We start from the raw sequence: 24799 nt of genomic DNA, 5'->3' as shown, positions 1-24799 counted from the left end.
TGCGGTCAAGCTTGCCAGATTAACTTTCCTTTGGACCTGGTAAAATTTAATTATTGACAGTAGGTATCAACAGTTCCATTGCCTAACCCTTTGTTTGTGAATAATAACTATTTCGATAGTTCGGCTTTGCACATGCAGAGCCAATTATTTTTCTTAGATTTATTATAGATTGCCTGAGATAAACCGTAATAATTAAAACTGGCAGAAAATATGAAACTATCGACCTCAGTCACTTTTAAATTATTTTTTCGATTTTTTTTTCCTTTTTCAAGACGTGATTGCTGCATGAAAAATAATAAATAAGAGCCTCCCCGAGCTCCACTGCATATTCAGCTACTTCCAATGAATTAAATCTGTCGCCAATTACCAAGCGTTTATTACTGCAAACACCATTATTTCCACGGTCACCTAAACCATTTGCTTTTTTCTCTAAATTTTCCAAATTTGTCAACTTGTCCCGATGTTGTTGTCAAGCTCCATTCTGTTGGCAATCTATTTTCTAATTAACACCACAAAATGGCGAAAATTCATCACATAATTAACTGGCATATGTGAACCGAGTGTGTGAAATCAATCACAAAATAGCGTCACAAGTTTCTGTTGCTATTTTTACACTTTCAATCATCGACATCGTTGTCATTAATAAAATGGGCACTGGTGGCAATAGCAATGGCGATCTTTTTCGAGCAAATGTCGTTTTTTCTTTCTTTCTGGTTTTTATTCTTCCACAAATCATCGAATGCACGCTGGTGTCCTTCAAAAGTGTATGGACACAAAATGGCATCAACATCAATCAATCAAAATCATTGCAAATCGCAATTTGACGATGACGAATGTGTTAAATATACTATGGGGTATGTGTTGAGTATCTGCACTAATACATGCATTTATTGTCTGCATGATTGTGGTTTTGTATTGGATTTATTTAAATTTCGTGCGAATAAATTATTCTAAAAATTTGTTCAAATTCCCAGTATCCGTTGAGGAATTTTAAATTGCAAATTGATCAAACGATGCATTTGTTTATGTATCAGCGTTGCTATAAACCAGTGAGAATTGTTCGGCTTTTAAGATATTTTTGTCCTCCATCGATATCTTTTTATTTCTATTTTATATTTTTGATATCTTTTCAATTCAAATATTTGAATCTACTCGGCTATTCTAAACCGCGTCTTGCATATGGTACCCCTGATCTTTAACACTTGATTATATAATACTTACATTTGATCAGGCACTGCTGTGATTTTGCAGTGTCTATGCCCTTTAGCAAATGTCATTCAATGGTGGTAGCGTATGCGACCCAACACCAAATTATGTAACGTCTCGTGCCGACTCTTTGGCGGAGCCTACTCCATTTTTGATGAGATTGTGCTTCAGTTTCATTATCATTACAAAACATCAGCAGCAAGTGTGAAAATTTGTTATCAATATTCAGCTTCAGCTTCTACTCGAAGATTGTTGCGGAAGTTGCATGAATTTTGGTAGAAAAGAAAGAGAATCTTATTATGAAAAGGTAATGAAAGACAGTTATCAATCTTTGGGTCCTGAAAAGATTATACACATAGAAATGAACGCCATGGTGTCAGCAATGAAGAACTATCGGCATTATTGGGATTTTAAGGATATTAACTTCAATTTTCAAATCAAACCATGAAAATATTCGATCAATTTTCGCTACTGATGGAACTGTCCAGACATTTTTAGATGTGTAACAAATGCTAATCGATTTCAAATAGTTCTTTCTTGTCTAAAATTTGATGATGCAGAAACCAGAAACGAACGGATAAAACAAGACTCATTAGCTGCTATATTAGAAGTTTTTAATGAATTTATCTCGAATTGTCAATCTGTATATACTGCACATGCCTTTTAAGCCTGCTAAATACGGACTAAAGGTTATGGCGCTAAGAGATGTAAGGACGGAGTACCTCCTTAATTCCTATATTTACTGTGGAAAAGATTCAGATGGGTATGACCTCAGTGAGGAGAAGAAAATATATTCAAAGACTACGCAGGCTGTACTAAAGCTTGCAAGACCTGCTTATAATACAAATCGCTATATTACAGCCGATAAGTGGTTTTCATCGATAAAATTAATCAATTTGTTGCAAACCAAAGAGTTCACCTTTGGACATTGAAGAGAAATAAAGCAGAAATTTCGCCTTTATTTGTCCCGACAAGACAAAAACAAATTGACTCATCTCTTCGTGGATTTACATAACAACATAACTTTATTGTCTTATATCCCAAAAAAAAACAGAAAGCTGTAGTACTTGTTTCGTCAATGCATCATAATATCCCGCGACAGGCCGACCAAGAAAAAACATCCAATGTCCTTACAAACAAGATGGTTGGATAAACCTCGGAAAAATACTAGGACGTCCACCTCAGTCGACGCGGCAGGACAGGCCCCGGTCCAGTTGGGCAATGGTGCTTGACCCATGCACGGCGTCAGAACGTAAGTAAATTAGTCTGAACAAAACAAATACGTATCTGCACGCTAAATGTTGGCACCCTAACTGGAAAGATCGAGGAACTCGCAAGAGCCCTTCGGAAAAGGCGCATTGATATCTGCGCTCTGCAAGAAACCCGATGGTCTGGTGCCAAAAGCTGCGACATTGAACGCGAATGCGATAAAAATGGCTATAAACTTCTCTATTTTGGTAGCCTACACACTCAATATGGTGTTGGCATTGCCATCTCAGAGGGTTTCCGTGGTACCATTAAAGAAGTCGAACGATTTGATGATCGGGTGATGAAACTCACGACTCACCGCTATTCGCTTCTTCACTGCGAACGCACCACAGATAAGTCGACCTGATGCCGAGAAAGATGCCTTCTGGCAACTCCTCAATGAAAAGACTTGTCACGTGCTTTCTGACGACTATATTATTATTGCCGGCGACCTTAATGGTCATGTGGGTGAAAAGGCAGACGGTAACAGGTGCCATGGGGGAAAGGGGTTTGGAGCGCGCAATGAGGGTGGCGAGCTTATAATCGATTTTGTGGACACCCCTGACCTTGTACTTATGAATACATGGTTCATCAAACGATTGTCTCATCTTCCTACATTTTATAGTTGAAACAGTAAAACGCCTATCGACTATATTCTCATAAGACGCCGACATTTTACCACCGTCACTGACTGCAAAGCCGTTCTCTACGAGACCATCGCCCCTCACCATCGGCCGTTGATTGCCGTGCTGCGAATTAACCCACCGATAAAACAGCGTGAGGAACGCACTGGCCCGCTTCGCATTAAATGGTGGCGATTTCGTGAGAACAAAAAAGAAATCACCTCACTTATGCGATTACCAACCATTACGAATGTGGAAGAATCGTGGAACCAAATGGAAGACACGATCCACAAAGTGGCCTTTGCAACCCTCGGGGTCATCCAGCCACGATACATCAACCGACATACTTGGTTTTGGAATGATGATATTGAAATGAAAGTCCGTGAAGAGAAACGCCTCTACCACAAATTTCTCGACGATAAAACACTTGTCAATTGACAAATTTATAAGAATGCCAACCGAGAAGCAAAGAAAGCAGTCGCCGGCACCCGAGCGGACTATTACAAAAATCTTTAGGATAAACTGGACACTCGGGATGGCGAGAGAGATCGGTATCGACTTGCCAAAAGCCGTAACGAGCGCACACAGGATATCGGACACTTCTGTTGCTTTAATGACAAGAACGGTGCTTTGCTTACCAACCGTCGAGCCGCGACTGATAGATGACAGGAATACTTCGAGCAGATTTCAACTGAAGAATTTGCTTCATCCTCCACTTTGGAACAATTCCACCTGTCAGCGCAACTGAAGTCGAGGAGGCAATAAAACGAATAAAATCGGGGAAAGCCACAGGACCTGACGACATTGCATCTCAGCTCTGGAAAGCGAGGAGCTGGGAACCAACACTGTGGCTCAGTGAATTCTTTGATCGGATTATTCAGGAAGGAAGAACACCATCTGACTGGCAAGAAGGTGCCACGTCCAGCGCCCTACACACAGCTTTGTGCAGATGACGTTTTCCTAGCATCAAATAGCAAAGATGGTCTCGAGTAACTTGTTCAAAAATGGAATGATCGCCTCATGCAACATGGTCTCACATTGAATTTTAATAAAACTAAATTTTTGACAACCCATCCTCATGAAACAGGCGCAGTCACTGTCATCCACTGTCAATCCATGCATCCAGATCAGATATTTGATAAGGCCAAATGACAAAACCGGCCACGACGAGCCGACCCCGCTTGTGAACGGGACAAAGGCTGAAGAAAAAAAGAATACCCACTTTCGCGTGATACTGACATTCAGTCTTGGATTTGCACAGAAGCGACAAGTTTGACTTAGTATAATTTTGTTAGTAATAGTGCAGTTTACGCCAAATTTGGCAGGATCATGGTTTATGTTATAGTCTACATTGCTGTTTTGAAGGTGCTCCAATGAACTTAAGGGGGATTCTGCAGCAATTTCTAAAAATTGTAGTAATATACTATTAGGTTATTGCATATGAAATGGCGGATTTGGCAATGAATTGAATTTAGTTGCGATTTTACTGTATCAAACCAGTTGAAGCTGTTGGTGTCGGATAATGAAGTATAAATACTCCTACATTTAATCAAGAAGTAATTTCAGTTTTGACCATCGTTGTGATAACAGTGAATAAATAGGAAAAAAAGGATGGGAAAGAGCCCAGAACGTATACTTTTTCTGTATGAGTTCAAACTCGGCATAAAGCAACTGAGGCGAATAGGAACATTGACAGCACTTTTAGAGTTGATACGGTAAGCGAACGAACCACACGGCGGTGGGTCGAAAAATTCCGGTCAGGTGACGTTAACCATCAAAGTGAGCCATCTACATCCAGGACCAATGATTGATAACGACGAACTGCGTTTGCTAGTCGAATTCGACACATGTCAGTTCAACAAATGGGTTCCGCGAGCCCTTACGAAGCAAAATGGAAATTTGCAGTACTTTACTCTCCCGCAACAGAAGCGATCCCTTTTTGTACAGAATAGTGACATATGACGAAAAGTGGATAGTATACGACAATCGTCACCGATCAGCCCAATGGCTAGATCCTGATAAACCATCGAAGCATATGCCGAAACCGAGCCTCCATCGGAAGAAGGCAATGGTGACTGTTTGGTGGTCTACAGCTGGAGTTATCGACTATTCTTTCTTGGCACCTAGAGAAACGATAAATGCACAGAAATACTGTGCCCAGCTCGAGGAAATGCACCAAAAATTGAGTATTCAATGGCCGAGATTAGTCAACAGAGATAATGTGATACTTCATCACGACAATGCACGACCTCATGTATCCAGAACAATGGTTAAAAAGTTGTACGAATTGCAGTATGAGACTCTGCCTTATCCACCATATTCACTTTCGCCAACCCACTACCGCTTTTTGAAGCATTTGGATCATTTTTTGGCGGAATAACAATTGAAAAATGAAGAGGTCATCAAAATTGCCTTCGACGAGTTTATCAACCCCTGAAAATTGGACTTCTACGAAACTGGCATACATACTCTTGTATCTCAGTGGGAGAAGTGTTTTGAATTGACTGGCACCTATTTTGATTAATTAAATAAATTTTTGTAAGCTTTACAGTCGTTTCAAATTTTAGTAATAAATCGGCCATTTCATATGCAACAACCTAATATTATTCACTACATTTGAACAGATGTCCGTATGAAAGGTATTTTGGAGCATAGGCACCATATAATGCCAGCTTCTTGACTTTTTTCAGATTTTTCGGTTAGGTAGTTTCTGAGAATGGAATCGTGAAAGCAAGGATCACTTTCGGCCCACCGTACTCCCCACCTTTTCAGCAGATGTTAAAACTAAGACCGGCATAGAAAAGAACTAATCGAACTCTTTCATTTGATATCCCACATGACTATTTGGGTGAAAAAAATTTACACCCCCCCTTCGACCTAGAATGATGTAAGTCAGTGTATGTATGGGCGTTCACAGTTCCCACCTTCCCAACAAATTTGGTGTCAATCGCTACAACCGTTTCCGAGAAAAATGCATATGACGGACAGACAGACAAACAGTTTTGTTTTGTTTTACACAAATTTGGGAATTTGCAAGGAGTGTGCACCTTAATATTTTTCAATAATTTACCCCTTGCAGGTTTTTTCTTAAATGTTTATTTCTTGTTTCTAATGCCCTATTTTTTATCTAATTATTGTATTTTAAGTTTGTTTGTTTAAAAGAACGAGTTTTTTGTTCAAATGTTCAATTCGTGAATTTATAGCGAGAAATTATCACAAGTCCTTCAAACCAATCTCGCAAATGAAGTTGTTGCAGATAATTCGGACCCCTTAGTAGATTATGCTGCCAATGAGGGTTTCAGATACATGAAAAAAAATTGCAACTGGGCACTATGTGCAACCATTTTGATTAAATTCACAAATCAAAGACTATACGCCTCTTGCAAGACTCCGTACTTGAAAACCTTAACCGTCAATATAAATAAACAAATATCAAACATGTCAGTTACATAATATAATTTATTCCACTCCTACCTATCAATATAACGACCCCTTTGCAGCTGTTGCTTAGCCTAACTTATCAATGGTTGAAATCAAATCTTATCCCGCATATTGATAGAAAGATACAAAAGTATCTACTGTAAACCTACTCAATTAAATCACTTTTTTCTTTGTACTTTAAATTTTATCCAATTTGTAATTTCTTTTTTCACTATTATTGCCTTTTTGTTATTATCTTTTTCTAATAAAAAAAAAATGGTGGCGAGGTTGATGGAATATTTGCATCTTTCACTGCCGTTCCTTTTGCGGAATTTTTCATTAAATTTTCATTTGGAAAAAAATTATGCAATTTTTAGATGAATTATCTATTGTTAGTTGAGAGTAATTGAAAGTGTTCACACCCTTTTAATATTATGTACATAGTTTTCGCAATATGGTTTCCATATGGTCGGAAAAATAATGATTGAGGATATCTGATAACTGGCGTTTTTGATGCTGCAAAGATTCGTTAAATTCAGCACTTTTTGGGTCACTCTCCTGGAAACAGATCTACTAACTCACTACACACTCATGAAAATAAAAAAAAAATCTTACTTTATCGATGAAATGCCTACGAAACTTTACTAAAATTTCGGTGGATCTGATACATAAAGAGGATTAAAGGAAAACTGGTTACCGATCTCACAGTTTCGTTGAGTTAAAGTTATTAGCGACCAACAAAATAAATAATTTCTGCCTTTTCTGGAAAAATATGTTTCTTTCACGCACACCCAGTGCGCCGGGAACCAACGTTCATTGCATCTTGATTCAGAAACTACGGAAGGAAATAACTGGTTCCCGAAATACGGTGTACATATATGAAATAAACAAATATCTTGGTCAATTACGTAAAAAATTAGCCCATATTTACAAAAAGATTAAAGTTGCTGTTTGGATTGGAATTGATTTTCCGCCATTTATTTGAAATATTTGGTTCGAAAGGTGCAGTATTGTCAAAATAAACTAAAATAAAATTCCGTCAAGACGGGGTGACTAGAATCGAAAAAGAGGAGAGGCGTTGTCTCGAGGGGTATAAGTCCACATAAAAGCTATGAAGAACTTATCCAGCCTTAAATGCCTTTGGGCCCTGGATACAGCTGGGGCCCTTCAGCTTTGAATGAAGCAGGGAGTTAGCAAAATATCCACCAAAAACCTTCGCGTATTAAAATTAAATTTGGACTGAAACGACCCAAAGATCAACTGAAATAACGATGACTTGACGTGTTCGGTGATGCCTTATTTCAGAGCCTCTCGGCTTCACCCTGACTAAACCGATCACCGAGAAAATGGCAAATACAATCTAAACGAGACTACCCTGCAATCCAATGGGACAAATGCTAATAAGGAAAGAGAAAAATAAAGGCTTCTTGGAATGCTACGATTTTTAATTTGATATAACCAAACAACGGAGCAACCTCCTGAAAAAATCCTGAAGGAAAACTGATGACTTCATCGAATTATATAAATGAGCGTTTAATATCTGCGAACCATTTCACTTACGCTGCTCCTAGGGCAGAAGTGAGGCAGTGTCTGCTGAGTTGCCTTCGTCCTGGTACGAAACAGTAAGTTAGCTTATTTTTGAAGCCTTGGGTGTTAAATCCGAAACGAGGGATCCGTCGACCAAAAAAATCATTTGATTTAGTTTGACATGAAGTCCAAGCGGACATAGCATCCCTTAATCCTCAAACAAAATGATGACTTCATCTTTGCAAACTTCAATTCGGGCAAAAATCTGAACAAAGCTTTCTTGACGTTTTTACAAGCAAACAAAAAGTTCAGTCTAGGCTGATAAAAATGATATTCAGGTCCATGTTGGGCATCATAAGAGATGACCTTAAGCTGGGAGCTTAAAGAAGAAGTACTGAGCACCGCTTGACAGTGGCTTTAGGGCAAAAAAGAACTACGGGAGCAAAGCAGTTACCTCAACAGCAGACGGTCGATAATTACTGACAAATTCTCTTCAGAGATGTAAAAACTTCCGCCGTAAAAGAAAAATTTAACCGTCAAAATGGAAGGATGTATGCCCGCAACCGTTGGGAAACTAAAGAAAAAATTCCCAAAATGGAACGAGGAGGATCCAATTTCCATGATGATTTGGTGGGAAGTATCGTAAGAAAGGCTGACTCAGTGGCATTTTTTGCAAAGAAAGGGGTCAAAATCGAGCTTCTAACTACCAAAATGATGTTTAAGAAAAGTGGTAGAAGCATAAAATAACACCCTCTTCGGAGGAGGATAGCACTGGATATTCCAGAAGATTCAGCGCCAGCACAGAAAGCGAAGTCGACTCAACGCTGTTTGGAAGCTAATTTACCCAACTTCATCCCTGAAGTTAGGTAGTCATAATCTTAATCCTTGAGACTTTTGATTGTAGAATACTTTAGAAGTGACAGCTTGCTTTAAATCTCACTGAATTATCGAAGGATTTAAAGCTGATTTGATGAACACAGCCACCTCAATACCGCTAGAAGTAGTGCATTCGACGATAGACAAGTGACTCGAACATTTGATGAAATGTGTCATCGAAAACGGTGGACATTTTAAATAGTTTTGTTATTTTCAAATTATTATTTAGCATTTCTTATCCAATTTAAGATCATATCCGCCTCACTTCCCGTACGTATGATTCTAATACGACACAAAAACTCTTTCTAGGAGTCTCCTCCGAAGAGTACTGGAAGGCCTACCAAAAAACATGGAATGGAAAGTCAGGTACAACACGAGTTGTAAGCCACCTATCACGAACGACCCATATCCAAAGTAATTGAATTCTAAGACTTAGAATTGGTCGGTCACATTGGTCCAATCATGGTTAGAAGAATGCCGAAATGCATTAATTCAGTAAAGGGAATTTCCATTGAAAAAAAACCGAAAAATGGAGAAAGCTCTTCCTATGTTTGCATACCTTAATTAGTGAACTTAACCGCAGAATCGAGGCGGTTATGGAACACGTGAGGCCAAGTAAACATATGGACCAAAAACTAATGAGTCACTCTGGGAACGACTAGGAGCTAACGAAATTTAACCAACCTGGAAATTTCCAAAGGATAGGCTTGCAGGAGTCCTCCATTTGGTTACAAGCAAGACTCTTCAGAAAAAAGCGTCTGTAACATTCTTACATCTAAAGAAGAGAAAGTAGTCAAACCCTATATAAATGGGGCGAAATTAAAGCCATTTTTTTTTCTTGGTGGTTGACGTCTTCAGTTTCGTGCAGAAGAAAAAGAAGTAGGGCCAAAAGACAAATAATATTTAAGGAAATTTATGGTAGCTACGCTTTGCTGGAAATACTAACTATCAATTTAGACGCATTAACACACTGGACATATTTGAAAACTCGAAATTGGAGGCATTAATCCATGAGGATAAATATGAGACCATTGGCTGGATAAGGACATTGATCGGTATAAAAGTTAACTCCGTGAGACCTCGATTTGTGCCATTTTGAGTGGCAAACCCCTGTTTAACGCAGAAAAAGAAATAATCTTTTCACACCCTGTATTATCCAGCGTTCAAAAATGCATCTCCTATTTTTTCAAATAAAGTGCTGACCTTAAGAAAAGACCAGAAAGAACTCATTCAAAGTTTTCAAAAGTTCCAATCTGTCATCTAACACTCAATGCATGTTTCTCCAATTAAATGTACTAGAAATAAGAATTCTAAAAAGTTTTAGAAAAGGTCTTCCGGTAGATCTATGTCAAAGGTTCGACCAAAGATGCTACTCGAATCAAATAAACAAGGAGTACTAAAAACATCAAAAAATCACTCCAGAGTTGACTAACACTAACTTTAATGATGGAAGTAACCTGATTTCTTACAGGTCCCAGACCTGTCATGGAACGTACAAACTTAAAAACTTTAAGAAACCTCGTCGTGAGAACCCTTGCTCAGCCTTGAAAACACAGATGGTAATGTCCCTAGAAGGGACAGTGGAGGATAGAGCACCTACAATAAAACCGAGGTTATCTGCCTTAATTACAATTATGGAGCATGCTTTTCCTCGGAATTCAGTGGCGCCTCCTTCAGTAGAGATAAGTCAAACCAGGCGCAGGAGCATTTCAACCAGCGGTCAACTAAACCTAATTTCTCGGTCTTATCAAAACTTCGGATTACAATTTCAACAAAAGAGAAAATGTTACTCTCTTTTCATCCTGCCTCAAGTAATTAGCTGCCTTTGCTGTTAAGACCCGACTGCAGATCTTTATTGACAGTGGACCGGCAGATCCTAATCATAAATTTCCTCCTTGGAACTTTGCATTCCGTTAAAAGTGTTTTGTATTACCGATGGCGATGCTTACCCCCCCCCCCCCCCCCATCTTACCGAAGAACGTAGTCTCCATGTACTGCTCTTCGACGGCGCGATAGTTAAAGGGGTGGAGTGCTAACGCCTCAATCTCATCAGTGGTCATGGATGTTTGTGTCCGTCATATTTTTTTTCGCGGTTGTAAGCTTATCACGTGGTCTCTCTAGAAATGTAATGGCTCCGTAGGTGGTACATACGTCCCTCAACAAGAATTTCGCAGATTTGTATTGAACCTAAACTAGTCAACTTTAAGGTCTTCAATACGAATGTACTTCTGGGGCCAGTTGTCTGATACGAATCAACCCGACAAAATTCGCAAACATGTTTAACGTTTAAGATTTCGTAGAATTCCAGGAAGGACGCTAATAGAATTATGGAGCAATTCGCGTAGTTAACCCTTTCTTTGACTAGGAAAATAAATTTGCTGACACATTCAAGCGAAAATCGCTTCTTACTAGCCAAAAAACCACCTGGAACTTCTGTGCTACGCCTCTTGACACGACAACAGAAGAATCTTAAGAGGCAATTGACTGATTCACCGCGTGCGCTCTCTACTGCTCCTCTACACAAACAAAAAAAAAACTTTTTAGAGAGAGGTAGAATAATTACCTCCTTCAATTAGCTCATAAATAGGCGTCTCTAACTTTGTCCAGCAAGAACTAAGGGCATCCACAGACCACATCTTATCAAATCCGAACTTGAGAGTGAATTAAGTGAAAAAAAGCAATTGGTCGTGGGCGTTCCCTTATATCAATCATATCCCCGAGGTTCGTGACAAAGTTGCGTTTACGTTAACAGTGAATGGAGATTGCATTGAACTATTTATATTTTTATTGTAGGCCTTTCAGTCGTTCGTGATTTTGGTAGCTTTGAAATTCAAGGCCTATTATGTTAGGGCTTTCAAAAAAGATGAATTATGATACGAGACTCATGTCACAGCGTACCATTTTCTGTCACCACCACACTAATCATGATATAATAATTTCACTTCTTCGATATTCGAAGCTTATGTAATTTTTCATAGAAAAGTGCGAACCGCACCAAACTTCTCATAATTTAACGTTGCGCATCTTGAAAGTTTATAAAATCAACCATTGAGAGAAAGGCGACGGAGTGATGATGTCACTAATTTACAAAACAACGTCACCAAAATGTTCGCGTAGAAGCGACATAGGCCCGCAGAACGACTTGTATTTGAGGCCCTGCTGGATCTTATAGTAATACTGTGCAATGGTTTCTTAACTCTATGCGAATAGTTTTGGACAAAAGGACATGTCAAACAATAATGTTGATTCTTTTTCTATCAACATATTCCGATGTTAGACAAACATAAAAAAGAACTCGTTTCAAGGATTGGCATCTTCTTTCTTCCTTCTTCTATATTCTTCATTTTTGAAACTTTTCCTGGAATGCTCGGGATCATTTCGGCTTCGGTTTCCACAAATGCAAAAAATCCATTAAGGGCTAGAAAAGATATTCCAATGTCGGTGTTTCGGCAGCTTTTACGTTCAGTCCTTTCTTACCATCTTCAAAAAACGTCCTGCGAGATATCGGAAATAATTTAGGAAAACCTAAAGTAAAATAATCTTCCAGAAAAATTTAAAACAAGTCTATGGAGGTTGCAGGAACTGCTCGAAGTAGTGCTATGGATGGATTGCACAGACTAGAGACTTGGTGATACCCACTAGCAATGATTGCTCATTTGGCTGGTATATTGGGCAGCAGAGCCACACTACACATAAAGACAGAAGTTCATTAAGGATCTTCAAATGAAATTGAACTTGAAAGGTGAAGGGTGGTAAAGTTTACATAGTGCCAGGTTCTGCCAGTGGACCATATACAATATACTAATCATTCTCCGAGATAGTATGCCAAGTGTAGTAGCCTTTTGTCCTTGGCTAATCTTTTCAAACCATTACCCTTAAAAATATGCGATTGAAAATAGCCCTCCGGATTCATAGCCTCCTAATAAAAGACTCCATTATTAAGTTTTCTATATCACTTTGAGAAGTTCTTCCTTATTAATATGCAGGTGATCCTTTTTTGTTGCCAACATGAAAAATATTCCTTTTGAAAATCTCGCTATATCAGTATTATTCCTCATACTTGTTGTTTTTGTTCTAACGACTGCAAAATGAGTTGGAAACGAAAATTTAGAGGCAGGAGAGATCAGTAAAAAGGCTTTGTTGATTTTTCAATCAAAACAAAAAAGAAGAAAAACAACAACAGGGAAAATATGTCGAATTTTTTTTCTTCCATGTGAGAATTACTAAAATTATTCAAAATTAATCAATCATCATCCCAAATTTAGTATTTCGAAAACCAGTTGTCCCAGGGAAGAACTTGGAGGTAATGTATTCCAAACACCAGTTACCCTCTACTCAAGGAAGCTGATAAATTCTGTATTTTGAGACACTATTTAATATGTATGTACATGAGTCAATAATTCCCTTCTACTTACACGAGCTCGCAGATACTGCATTTCGGAGCCCCAATATCCTTTCTCTAGAAAAGCTTGCAGATTCTACTTTTAGACACCAGTTGTTTCCTTCTTCAATAAACCTCATATGAAAGGACAGAATAATTAGTTCCTGAAACGCGGATTTTGCGAATATTTCTAAAGAAGAAGATGACTACTTCCTAAGATCCATCACCTACGGTAGTCTGTAAAGGGAGATTCGCATGCTTTTGTGTAAAACAAAATTCACTGTCTGTCCATCTGTCTGTCACACGCACTTTTCTCCAAAACGGCTAAACCGATCCGAACGAAATTTGGTGGACAGATGCGAACTATGAAATTTCATTTATGTCACTCGCTGTCATAAATTTAGGTAGAGCTTAAAGGGGTGCTCCTCATACGAAAAAAAATCCCCCGGATATAGTCATGTAGCGTATCAAATGAAAGGTTTTGATTATTACTTTCCGAAACTGACATTAGTTTTGGCGCTAATTGCAAACTGCACGAGTAAGGAGTCAAAATGCACGCACTTAAAGTAAGACAGGACTCATTTTTGAAAACTACCCAACCCAAAAATCCGAAGAAAATCAGGATGGTGCGCTTAGATGAAATTTAAGCCTGAAAATATGTTCCATTCCGATATCTGCTCAAATGAACTTACTAATAGTATATTACCAACTTTTAGAAATTTACTGAAAAAAAACCCCTTAAATTCATCCTAGAACTACCAAGTGTCGCACCGGCATAGAGGACCATATTTCGCATACGCACGAAAATCTGGCCAATAACGCTAAAGTTATAGCAGTTCAAGCTTAGCAATTTCGCGAGAATTTACTGCTTCTAAAGCCATACAAATAAGATGCTGCCGTTATAATTAACGAGAATAATTGAGAATCCCGTGAAATCTCAGATTCGCATTTATACCTAGCCCTTTTTAGGGTTTTGTGCAAAACACTTTAAGGCTTGAAAGATGCCACGTTCCGATATCTGCTCAAATAAACTTACTAATAGTATATTACCAACTTTTAGAAGTTGACTGAAAAGCACCCCTTAAGTTCATAAATTGCACCGACATAGAGGACTATTTCGTGCATACACATGCCATATCTTATCGAAATCCGACTATTAGTGTCAAAGTTATAGCAGTTAAAACTTATCAATTTCCTGCGAATTTACCGCATCCTAAGCCATACAAATAAGATGCTGACGTCATAATTAACGGGAGTAATTGACATTCAAAGGAAATGTTAAAATTCCATTCATGAAGAATCTACTTCTCCCCAGCCTTTTTTTGTATCTGTTGTAGGTTAAACTCTTCGCATTTGCTAATAATATTAAACTCAGAGTGTGAAGCGTATGAGATTGACTATTATCAATACAGGGCTTTCCATCAAATCAATAAAATTCCATCATTAAATCGTTTTCTCAAAAATTGAGGGAAATGGAGATTTTAGCTATGTGACACGGAGCTGTCATGTACTCGTCGCTCCTCACATCTTCTTCTTTTTCTTCAGCCTTTGTCCCATTCATAAGCGGGATCGGTTCATCGTGATCGATTTCGCCATTTTATTTTATGAAATGTCAAGCTTCCGTTTCCCCGACTTGTTTGAATTTTGTTGAGAAAATTAGGGGACAATTTTGCATATTTCGGTGGAATGAAACTACTCGGCATGACGGCAGTGGTGCAGAGTTATTGGCAAGACAAATGAGAGTCACATAACTGACTGGAGAATTTATGATTCTGGAGAAAGCTAGTTAGGTTAGGGGAGTTCAAACTAAACAAAATTTTGAAAAAATACACTGAGGTATTTAGGACCGAAAAAAATTTAAATATTCTAACAATACTAACTAAAACATCCACTGGAATATTCTCAAAAATTTCATAAGATAACTTAAAAATTACACCTAGCTGTTAGAGACTAGAACTAGAAGTCTTGTGCAGATATAGAGCTGTCAAAAAGGACTCGAAAAAGGCGTTGATAGCAGAAAGATTTGGCGGAGTACATTCAGCGGATTCCAATTTCGGTTTGCCGTAGATGTTTGTGTTTGGCTTTGTAGAGTCCTGCTGCTGTAAACTTATCACTAGCACAGATCTAAGTGTGACGATAATAAAGCGGAAGCAGTTTTATTGAAAACCTACATAGGAAAAATGAGACCTCACGGACGCGCTATACTCCAGAATCTTTTCAATTCCCGCCCCTCACTTGTTTATCAAAAAGTAATACCATATCGTCTGCGTTAAAGAATGGTATTTCCAAATCTCTCTAAGCATAGGGTTGATGAATTAAGGTAAAACGACGGAGATAAACTATATTTTCGAAGGGATTCCAGATTTCGCAAATTGAAATGGACGCAAAGATCGCAAAACTTTGGTTATACAATTTATGTTTGTCATTTAGTGTTTTGAAAAATGAATTAATTCTATAAAAAGAGGGTCTTAAGATGGAAAGCAAAAAATAAATTCAATAAAAATGGCTCCCTAGTAAAACCAGCTGACACCAGCCGAAGTAATGACCTTTTTTAGCGAATAGGAAGCAAGTTGCAGTATTGTTTTACCTACGCTAAGAGTAGATTCACTGAACAACATGCAAGGCCTGGTGAGAATATCGAACTCCAACGAAAATAACATAAATTAATGAAAGCAAAAAAAATATCCTTAAAACAATGAGAAAAACTGAAAGGAGAAGGAATGATAAACTCGTGTTATTAAGCTGCTTTTTGAGAAAATTAGAGGAAAATGAGAGAGAGGTCCTCAAAAAGTTGTCATTTCTCAATTTTGCACATTCTTGAGATGGTTCAAAAACCTGGAAATTGTAGAACAAAACGAAGAAATAAGCAATAGGCATTAAGCTGAAGATATAACTAAAAGGTCTCCCCCATATTTTTAGGAAATACGGTAGTAGTGTCCTAGCAATATATGAAGGTGACAACTTGGGTCGCCGGAAAGGCAATATTCTATCATCTCTGAATTTGGAGTAGATTCCCAAATAGAGGACAAATCCAGTAGAAGCTATGTATTGACTTGTTGGCTAGACTATATTCTGATAAGTGTGGAGGGGTCGCATCATTCGAATCTGTTCCGACAGTCGGGCGGCATTATCAGCGCTAAATGGCAATAACATATCAAGCAAGTTGGTTTGGAGTTGTCATCAGGTGCTGCTGAAACTTGGCCGACTGAACGAAACATTCCTGATGTGGGTGCCGGGGCACTCTAACATCGCCGGCAATGAGGAGGCTGACAGACTAGCTTGCCGAGGGTCTGGATCCACAATGGTGGGGCCAGAACCAGCTCTTGGAATCCGACCATCTACTGTCAAGTCTACTCTGAAGAGTGAAATTGCAAGGATTCACGCAACCGAGTGGAAAAATTTGGACTCTTGCCGGCAAGCGAAAATCCTTGTGAAGGAGCCTAGAGCCACTAGAGCGGCATTTTTGTTGTCTCTTAAGAAGTCGGACATGAAAACCCTAGTAGGGCTTTTGACGGGACACTGCCCCTTAAACTACCATATGGAAAAGATTGGGGTAGTGGTTTCGGCTGTGTGCAGCCAATGTGAGGAGGAGGAGGAGACGGCCCTGCACTTTTTATGCAGCTGCCCGGCATCCTCAGATCTCAGACGAAGACACCTTGGCAAGGTTTTCTTCAATGAAGAATCTGCACACTCTCTGCCTCTGGAGAATGTTCTCAGATTCGCTAAAGCCTACGAACACCGTAGGCGGGAAGCCATGGAATAGGCAACTACGGGGATAGTACAATGGGCCTAATGGCCTAAGTGCTCGGGGCTGCGGCTCCCGCCAGTTAACTAAACTAACTAACTAACTATATTCTGATAATATTTATTGTGTAATGCAATGATTCAATAAAAACTTTCCGCCAAAAACGGGAAAATATTCTAATCATTTACATACCATATTATATTCACACACCAAACAGGCTTGTGAAAAGCACCCAACTTGAATTGCGATTGACAAACGGATCCTGCTACTGAATAGGACAAAGAAGCGGAAAGAGAAGAGAAGGAACCGAAATTTTCGGAAGCAGATAAGCGACATGAAATATAAGGACTGAAGCTAAAGCCAATTTTCAATTCAGCTTTATTCGTTTAAAAAATGTGATCAAATGAAGAAGTTTCCTTCTTGGCTAAAAAGTATTTACTCCACTATTTGCATTGCCTGTATTTCGGGAACCATTCGCCCCAATTTTCAATGCAATATCTTCAACCACTCGCTCTTTTATTATTTTTTGGATATGGAGACTAGTGAGCTAGAAATGAAATCCTAAGGTTTTTGATATAAGGATTGCTGCGGTAACCTAATTTATCTCCAAATTTGTGAAGAATTCTGAATATATTGCAGACCACAAATTGAGTAAGAGTGCTAAAGGAAATGCTTGAATAATAATAAAAGAAGTAAGTAGGGACCGAGAGAACAGCACGCATTATAGCACACGAAAAAAACACTTGTCGTACTTCGGGAACCAGTTGTGTTCCCCTTTTCATTGTGTCTGAAAACGGGGAATAGCTGACTCCCGAATTATGGGAGTTAAACTTTATCAATAACTGAAAAATGTCTCTTCAGAACATCATAGATCTATGCTGGAGCACATTGGAATATCTAACAGTTATTGAAAACTTAAAGATTGATAAATTTGTTGCGACTTAATACAATCAAAAGACTATAATCACGTCCTTTTTACCACTATAATATTTGATAAACTAATGCAAACTAAAATTTTTAAAATGAAAGATTGCCTTGGCAGATGTTTTTCCGATTTATTGACTCAAAAGTATCTAATTTAAACAAATATGTATGTTTTGTCTTCTTGGACACTTCGTTAATGTTTTATTTTCTTGGAAGACTTTCCAAAAGAAAATAAAACACTGAAGAAAGGGACAGTTGGTCCATTTTAAGACTTCGGCTAACAAACTACCTCCTAATTCAAACCACTAAAATTTTTGTTACATCTAAATATCGAATTCAGGGGACTAGCTACTCTCCTCTTCACTGCGTCCGGAAAAGGGAAAAACTAGTTCCCGAAATACGGAATTTGCATAGTACAATAAATGTTTAGCGAAAAACCGAAAATTCTTCCTCAAAACATCATAGGTTTATATAGGAACTGACTGGAATATCTCGGTTTTTTTTGGAACCCCAGCGGGGGTTATAAATTCACTGAAACTAAGCAGGAACTAAACGCAGTTCTAGGACACTATTTGGAAAAATAAAGCTGAGGAATTAATGGTATCTAAAATTTATAGTACAGAAATGGCGTATGCCAGGAACCTGATATTCGTTTGCGTATAAAAAAGACAACAACTGCTTCACGAAATACGGTTTTGGCTGAATAAGCAAATTTTAGTCAAAAGTGGAAGATAATTTTTCAGTTGCTTTTTTTCAGTTTAAGAATATTGGTCAACAAATAACCTCACATTCCAATTATACTGAAGAACGCGCTTTTGTGAAAATTCCATATACTGAATTCTCACTAGAGTCTCGAAAATCTCACAAGGCAGAATCTAATTTAGACATAAAAAGAGGTGGCAGGAGAAAATAATGCCAAAGCTTCCTTACATAAATACTAAGAAATAGGAGAAAATAAGGCGGTATGAAAAGGGGCCAAAGTCAATAGATCGCATTGCGTAGCCGATGCTTTTTCAATCTTGGGTTCTACCAATTGCCAGTAAGATATTGACCCCAAAAGGACCAGCCTATGTCGAAAATATTAGACCAACTCATTTTGTACTATCGGTACTACATGGACTGCCTCCAAAAACATTCAAAAACGTTCCAAAATGAGAGGTCCTGTTAAATTGAATAATTGAAAGAGACCACAAAATCTAGCTCCGAATTCATAGTGTCAGGAATGGAAGATCTACTCGCGTTCGGTGAAAAAAAGGAGTTCAATTGACTCCACGAAGGAGACAAACTTAAAATTCCAAATATTTAAAAGGATGACCAATGTAGAGAATAGAAAAATTGCAAAAAACACCGAGAATGCCAAAACGGTGCCAAGACATGTATAACCGAAACCCCAGTCAGGATTCGGTCTGGTAATTTCAGGAGGAGGCCAGCTCTACAGATACGAGACATAACGGCAAGACAAGCTCCTCAACCCCAAACTTTTTAGCCTAGAGATTTTCGGAACAAAAGTATTCGCGAAAAAATTAGGCTTAGAATCCCAAATTTTCACCAGATATCCAAATAACAAGTTTGGCATACCCAGATGACTGATTTCTGAAAATAAGTCCCCGAAACAGCTGGGATTTATAGAAAGTTACTGCATAATGGCAGGATGATAATTGTGGTAGTCCAGGAGGTGGATCTAACCCTTTCAAATCTTCCTTTAAGTGTGAGCTGTTAGAAAACACCTTTGAAGGTGAAAGGTATCCATCAGAACTGGATGAACCAAAAGTGTACCGAAAGAAAAAGTGAAAATGAAAAATTGATATTCCGGGCTTTCAATAAATTGGGTATTAGATGAAGGAATAAAGGAGTAGATAGGCTGACAATTGGTTAAAGAATCTTCAAAAATTCACTACAACAAGAAGATGTAATCAGTTCAGGTTGAATACCGACAAAAGGATTAGGAGTGAGACAAAAAAATCAGGATGAGCCGATAATTGGGTTGAAAAAGGTTACGAAGTTCGAATCAATCGACAAGTCCAATCGGTTCAGAATTTTCTGCCTTTCTTATGAGCAAAAGAAATCCAGATATCTGCAAGAAAACCAGCTGTTTGATGAGAAGATAAAAGATCGTTAGCTGTTAACAGATTAAACACGGACAGACGGGAGCCACTTTCTTCATCTGAAGCTGAATGTCGGGCTTTGCGCGTAGTAATTTGTTCCTGAAATCGCATTGTTTCATTACTGCGCTCAATGTTCACCCATCCCAAGCAAAAAGGGCAGGCTTGTATTTGTAGACATCCCAAACAACAAGGTCATCCTTGTGCCTTTTAGCCAAGTAATCGACGTTAATGACCGAATTCATACAGGAGGATGTCTTTAATCACCGCAGCAGTGTGAGTGCTGAATTGAAAGCTAAGGATTCTTAGGAGCAAGTTTCATTTTATTGCAAATTTTCATTCCACTCTTTCACCTAATAAGTTGGAAATTAAGGCTCATGGGAAGGAAAAAAGATTTTTGTTGGAGAATCATGGGATTCCTAAATCCGTCATCCACTTGATAGCGAACTACTTTTTGCAAACTGCCCAAGAACACCCCCGTGGAAGTATGTTGCTTTTCAACTGGTCCGGTCCCCCATCAAGTGGATGCCGGACTTAGGAATCTCTCGATACTCCAATAAAACTTTAGTTTAGCCTCGGCCGACTTAGGCCTGAATTTTGTAAGGCGAATTTTGTCCTCGTTATAATCCATATACATGGTGTGTTTTTGAATTGATATGAAGGAGCAAACCACTTGGGTCACGCTGCTCCTCTTCCTCCCCTGGACGAAACCGCAAGTTATTTAAGAAAGAAAGATACTAATTGCATATAAAAGGGGGGAGCGCTGCAGGCAGGAAGAACTGCAGGCAATCCATCCGCCAAATGCTCTCTAAAACCTATGATATTACAACATTGTCAAACTCAAAAAAAATAGGCAACTCGCCCCAATTACAGCTGGCCTTGTGACAACTAGATGCAAGGTTTGACAATAGTCTTCCTAAAAAAAGTAACTTGACCTTTTTTAGGACATTTACTCGACCAACACCTGCCTATGAATCCTTAAGACTTTGCTTTTAGCTCAACGACCTCCCTGAATTCTTTCCTGGAGAAAGATTAACGATAATTTTTCCGAGGGGATCTGCAAAGTACGATGCTCGAAATAAGCCATCGTGTTCAAGGCGCGAACCCCTAAAACGAGGACTAAAAATGCATGTCTAGCTATTGGACAAATCCGGCCAAGTCTGGCAAAATTGCAAGGATAAAATGATTTCAACTGTAATTGCTTCTAAGAAATCACAAAGGAAAATGGATCGAATTGTCGTTATTAGCCTTAACATGTCCTTGGTCCTGCTTTCGGACCAGGTAAACTATCCAATTTCATAAGTTCTGCAACTTTCTTTCTGCACTTTCTCAACTCCCTACGAACCGAAGTGAACAGTAGCCTTGCCGACGGCAAATTACAATTTTCCTTAGAACTGAAGAATTGGCTGTTGGGCATGCTTGAGGGATAAAAAAGATTCCGAAACAGAACGAGAAAACTACCACCAGCCTCCTCTCATCACTGAGGGATGTAGCCCCATTTCGAACCTTAAATCCCGGACCAATACCCCCTTACCGACGGCAAATTCCCAAAGAACAAGAAAAAAAACATTTCTTCACACTCACCTGCCACTTTTTGTTATCACCATTTCCGTTCCAAGTTTATGAAACTTCTCCCACAATTCCTTGCCCTCGAGGGTAACTTTTGGATCATCCACAACACCATCGTCTTCAGGTTGAAGGGCACGTAAAGGTCGCATAGCTGGATGCAACTGATGCGCTGCAACCGATGCCAAGACAACGTCCTCGGCGGTTGTATAAGGCGTCCCAAGTGGATGATGGGCGTGCGGATGATGCGGTGGCAATTTAGGCAATAATCCGCCGGGATATAAGTGTGGATGGGGTCCAGCCGGACTTCCGGCTAGAGCGGCTAGAGCGGCTGCAGGAAAATACGGTTGTGGCGGTACAGGCGGTAACGATGGAGGCGGCGGATGATGATGATGCGGATGATGAGGATGATGTCCCGGTTGAGGCGTTTGCGGTTGTGGCTGTTGGGGTGGACCACCCGATACTGGAGACGTTTGCCCGACTAGCGATTGTTGCGAGGACCCGGAATGCGGTTGCGTTTGTGGCTGATGTGAGGTGCTGTGGTGTGGTGATGCTGTGCCCGCCGTCAACAGCGACGAAACGCTGAAGTCAGTGGGTCTTGGGAGCTGCAGGAATGGATGATAGGCCATCCCATTCGCGAACCTACTGATGGTCAGATGGTCGTCAGTTTGAAGTAATTCTTGAACGTCGTATCTCATTACAACATCACAATTTTTCGCACACGGGATTAAGTTGGAAGATCAACTTGCTCTGGTCGCTTTTGTTTTGCACTTGTTCAGGGGTTAATTTTTAATTCTAGTAGACGGGGTAGTTGAAGAGCGGACGAAACAGACGAAACTCTGTCCGCCGGTTTGCACAAATTCAGCACCTTTCCACGAACGTTGCCACTATCAACATCACTGCACAACTTTCTTTTAAAATTCTTCACTAATCTTTGGAAACACACTAATTGCACACAGAGCCCCGTATATTGTTGCTGTTTAAGGGGTTGATAATGCTTCGTTCACTTTCAAACCACATTTTTTTTATCATCTAAACACTTTCTTCGGGATTGCACGATAACTTCCAGGGGGTATAGTACTCCGTCACTGCAAAAGTTCAGGCAACTGTAAGGAAAACATTTCGGTTGTTCTTATCACGATAATTTCATGGGAGATTTAAAATTCTTGTTGGTTTTCAAGCACATCGAATCATAGGAGTAGAGTAGTTTGGGATTCGCAGCCAATGGGACAGTATCACTGAGGGATTGAGGCCAGGATCTATTAGAAGGGATTTCACCGCTTACAACACTGACTAATCTATAGAAAGGACCCTGAGATTTAGGTAGGATCCAGTGAGTTATGATACTATTAAGCCTTAAACTATTGAGTAAGCGCTAATTACAGGCTTTTGCACACTCCGTGGGAACAGGAATATCGACAGGGAATAATCACATTTCTACAGTATTCCTGTCTAGTAGGAAAAAAAAACCCCGAAGACCACAAACGATCACAACAACAACAACAATACAAAGGTGTGCGCTTATACCAAAGCCTCATTAAAAAACATACGATACTAACTTCACGCCGGTCGGTTACGAACTGGTCTAATACACACAGCAAGTGACACAATACACCCCAAAAAATCTCAACCGCGCCAACCAACCCATACACAGTCAACACCTGAACGTGTGACGCGCGAAACAGCAACAACAAACACCACCATCTTCATCAACAGCAACGGCGGCAACAGCAGCAACAACAAGAACAACAACATTAACAACAGGCCACGGCGACAGGCGAGAGTCAATGCAAGGCTGCACAATTCATAGCAGCACCATCGTTCAGTTACTTCATTTCATCTCACACATGCCATGTGCATGTACGAACCTTGCGAACCTCAGGCCCATCCAATTCGCCCGACCGCACTTCGGCACTAGAACCAGTCCAGAAAGCCGGCCATCCACCACACATACGAACATACAATGAACAGCCAAGAAGATTCGACACGACCAAAACAACGACACAAAACACCCCAAGAATGCCGATGACGAGACAAAAACAAAAAGGACTTCACAAAAGGACCAGAAGAAAAAGCAACCGAGCCCAAGGAGCGATAAAAAACGAACACGACAAATAGGCGGCTGTTTCAACACCAAAAACCCGCCGCCTGAACGTGTGACAAACTCCACCACTACCAAGGTAGGTCATCCTGCCCGCCGGTACACGGTGTACGTCTAGCGAGCCAACTAGACTCCTCGCATAGCTTGTCTCTTTTGAACATACCCTGGTCCCCGTCAGTCCAACGGAGACAGCATCGGCTTGAAAAAATCACAAAAACAAAACAAAAAGCAGCGCCATCCCTAAATGCACAACCCGACCCAACCCAATCTAACAACGACCTAACACCAACAGGGCTACCAACACGTCGGCAACATGGCCCTCCCCGTTCGAATCCCACTACAAACACACACCACGGTCTTGCCTGAACTAAGATTTTAACACCCAGAATTATTGGTGACTTAGAGCGAAGGGGGTAAGCCGCTACGTGTCGCGAAAAAAAACTCGTGTAGGATTACACCAACACAGGCGCCAGATAGGATCGAGGGACGATAAGATCTGGCGCCCAACGTGGGTCACGTTCAGTACAACGCACTTTACACCAGCCTCAACGGTGCGACAAAACCCATAAGATACCATGCCTGCACCAACACACAGCCCCGAAACTCACTTACACCTAGACAAAGCATTAGCTGCGACACCTACCCCACACGGTCACCCCCATCCGAGTTCCACGCTCAGCCCTCCCTCCATTCGCTGGCAAGTTCGTCTAGTCATCCAAGCACTGCCTATGCGCACTAACTACCAACATACATCCCACTAAACTCACCCACACCACCAGCGACCACCACCAAACCCTCCCCCAGGCCAACAACATCATCTTCTGCTTTTCCTTTTGTTGTTCGTCTTTCCTCCATTTCTGACCGGTTTTGATTTTTTCTTGGTGTCTCCGTCGACACCTAGAGTGTTGATCCGGTGTTTAGGTAGCACCTCTTTTATCCCCTCCCCTTTTCCAGCCCACTCACACAGCCACACAAAGCGTACTATTGCACGCATATACCCGAACTGGGTAGAAGTCCGGCCGCGGACACCAGACCGAACGCAACGAACCAACTTCTCGGCTCGTCCGTAATCTCTGTTTG

General features: G+C 39.9%; 1 protein-coding gene across 6 annotated transcripts in view; it reads right to left on the bottom strand.

Moving 5' to 3' along the window:
- The window catches only part of LOC119654449 (optomotor-blind protein), a 425188-nt gene that overhangs the window by 368192 nt on the left and 32197 nt on the right, over positions 1–24799 (bottom strand). For 5 of the 6 annotated variants that reach the window (XM_038059857.1, XM_038059855.1, XM_038059853.1 and 2 more), the window contains exon 2: positions 21637–22724. In XM_038059857.1, coding sequence (XP_037915785.1) covers positions 21637–22316 — 680 coding nt within the window. In that variant the 5' untranslated portion in view covers positions 22317–22724. Of the gene's footprint in view, positions 1–21636; positions 23748–24799 lie in introns of those variants that run through there. The other variant, XM_038059854.1, reaches the window with a different exon arrangement.

Source organism: Hermetia illucens, chromosome 4 (genome assembly GCF_905115235.1).
Source record: "Hermetia illucens chromosome 4, iHerIll2.2.curated.20191125, whole genome shotgun sequence".
Lineage (NCBI taxonomy): Eukaryota > Metazoa > Arthropoda > Insecta > Diptera > Stratiomyidae > Hermetia > Hermetia illucens.
The sequence above is the reverse complement of the archived record's forward strand: the minus strand, read 5'-3'. Positions and strand labels throughout refer to the sequence as shown.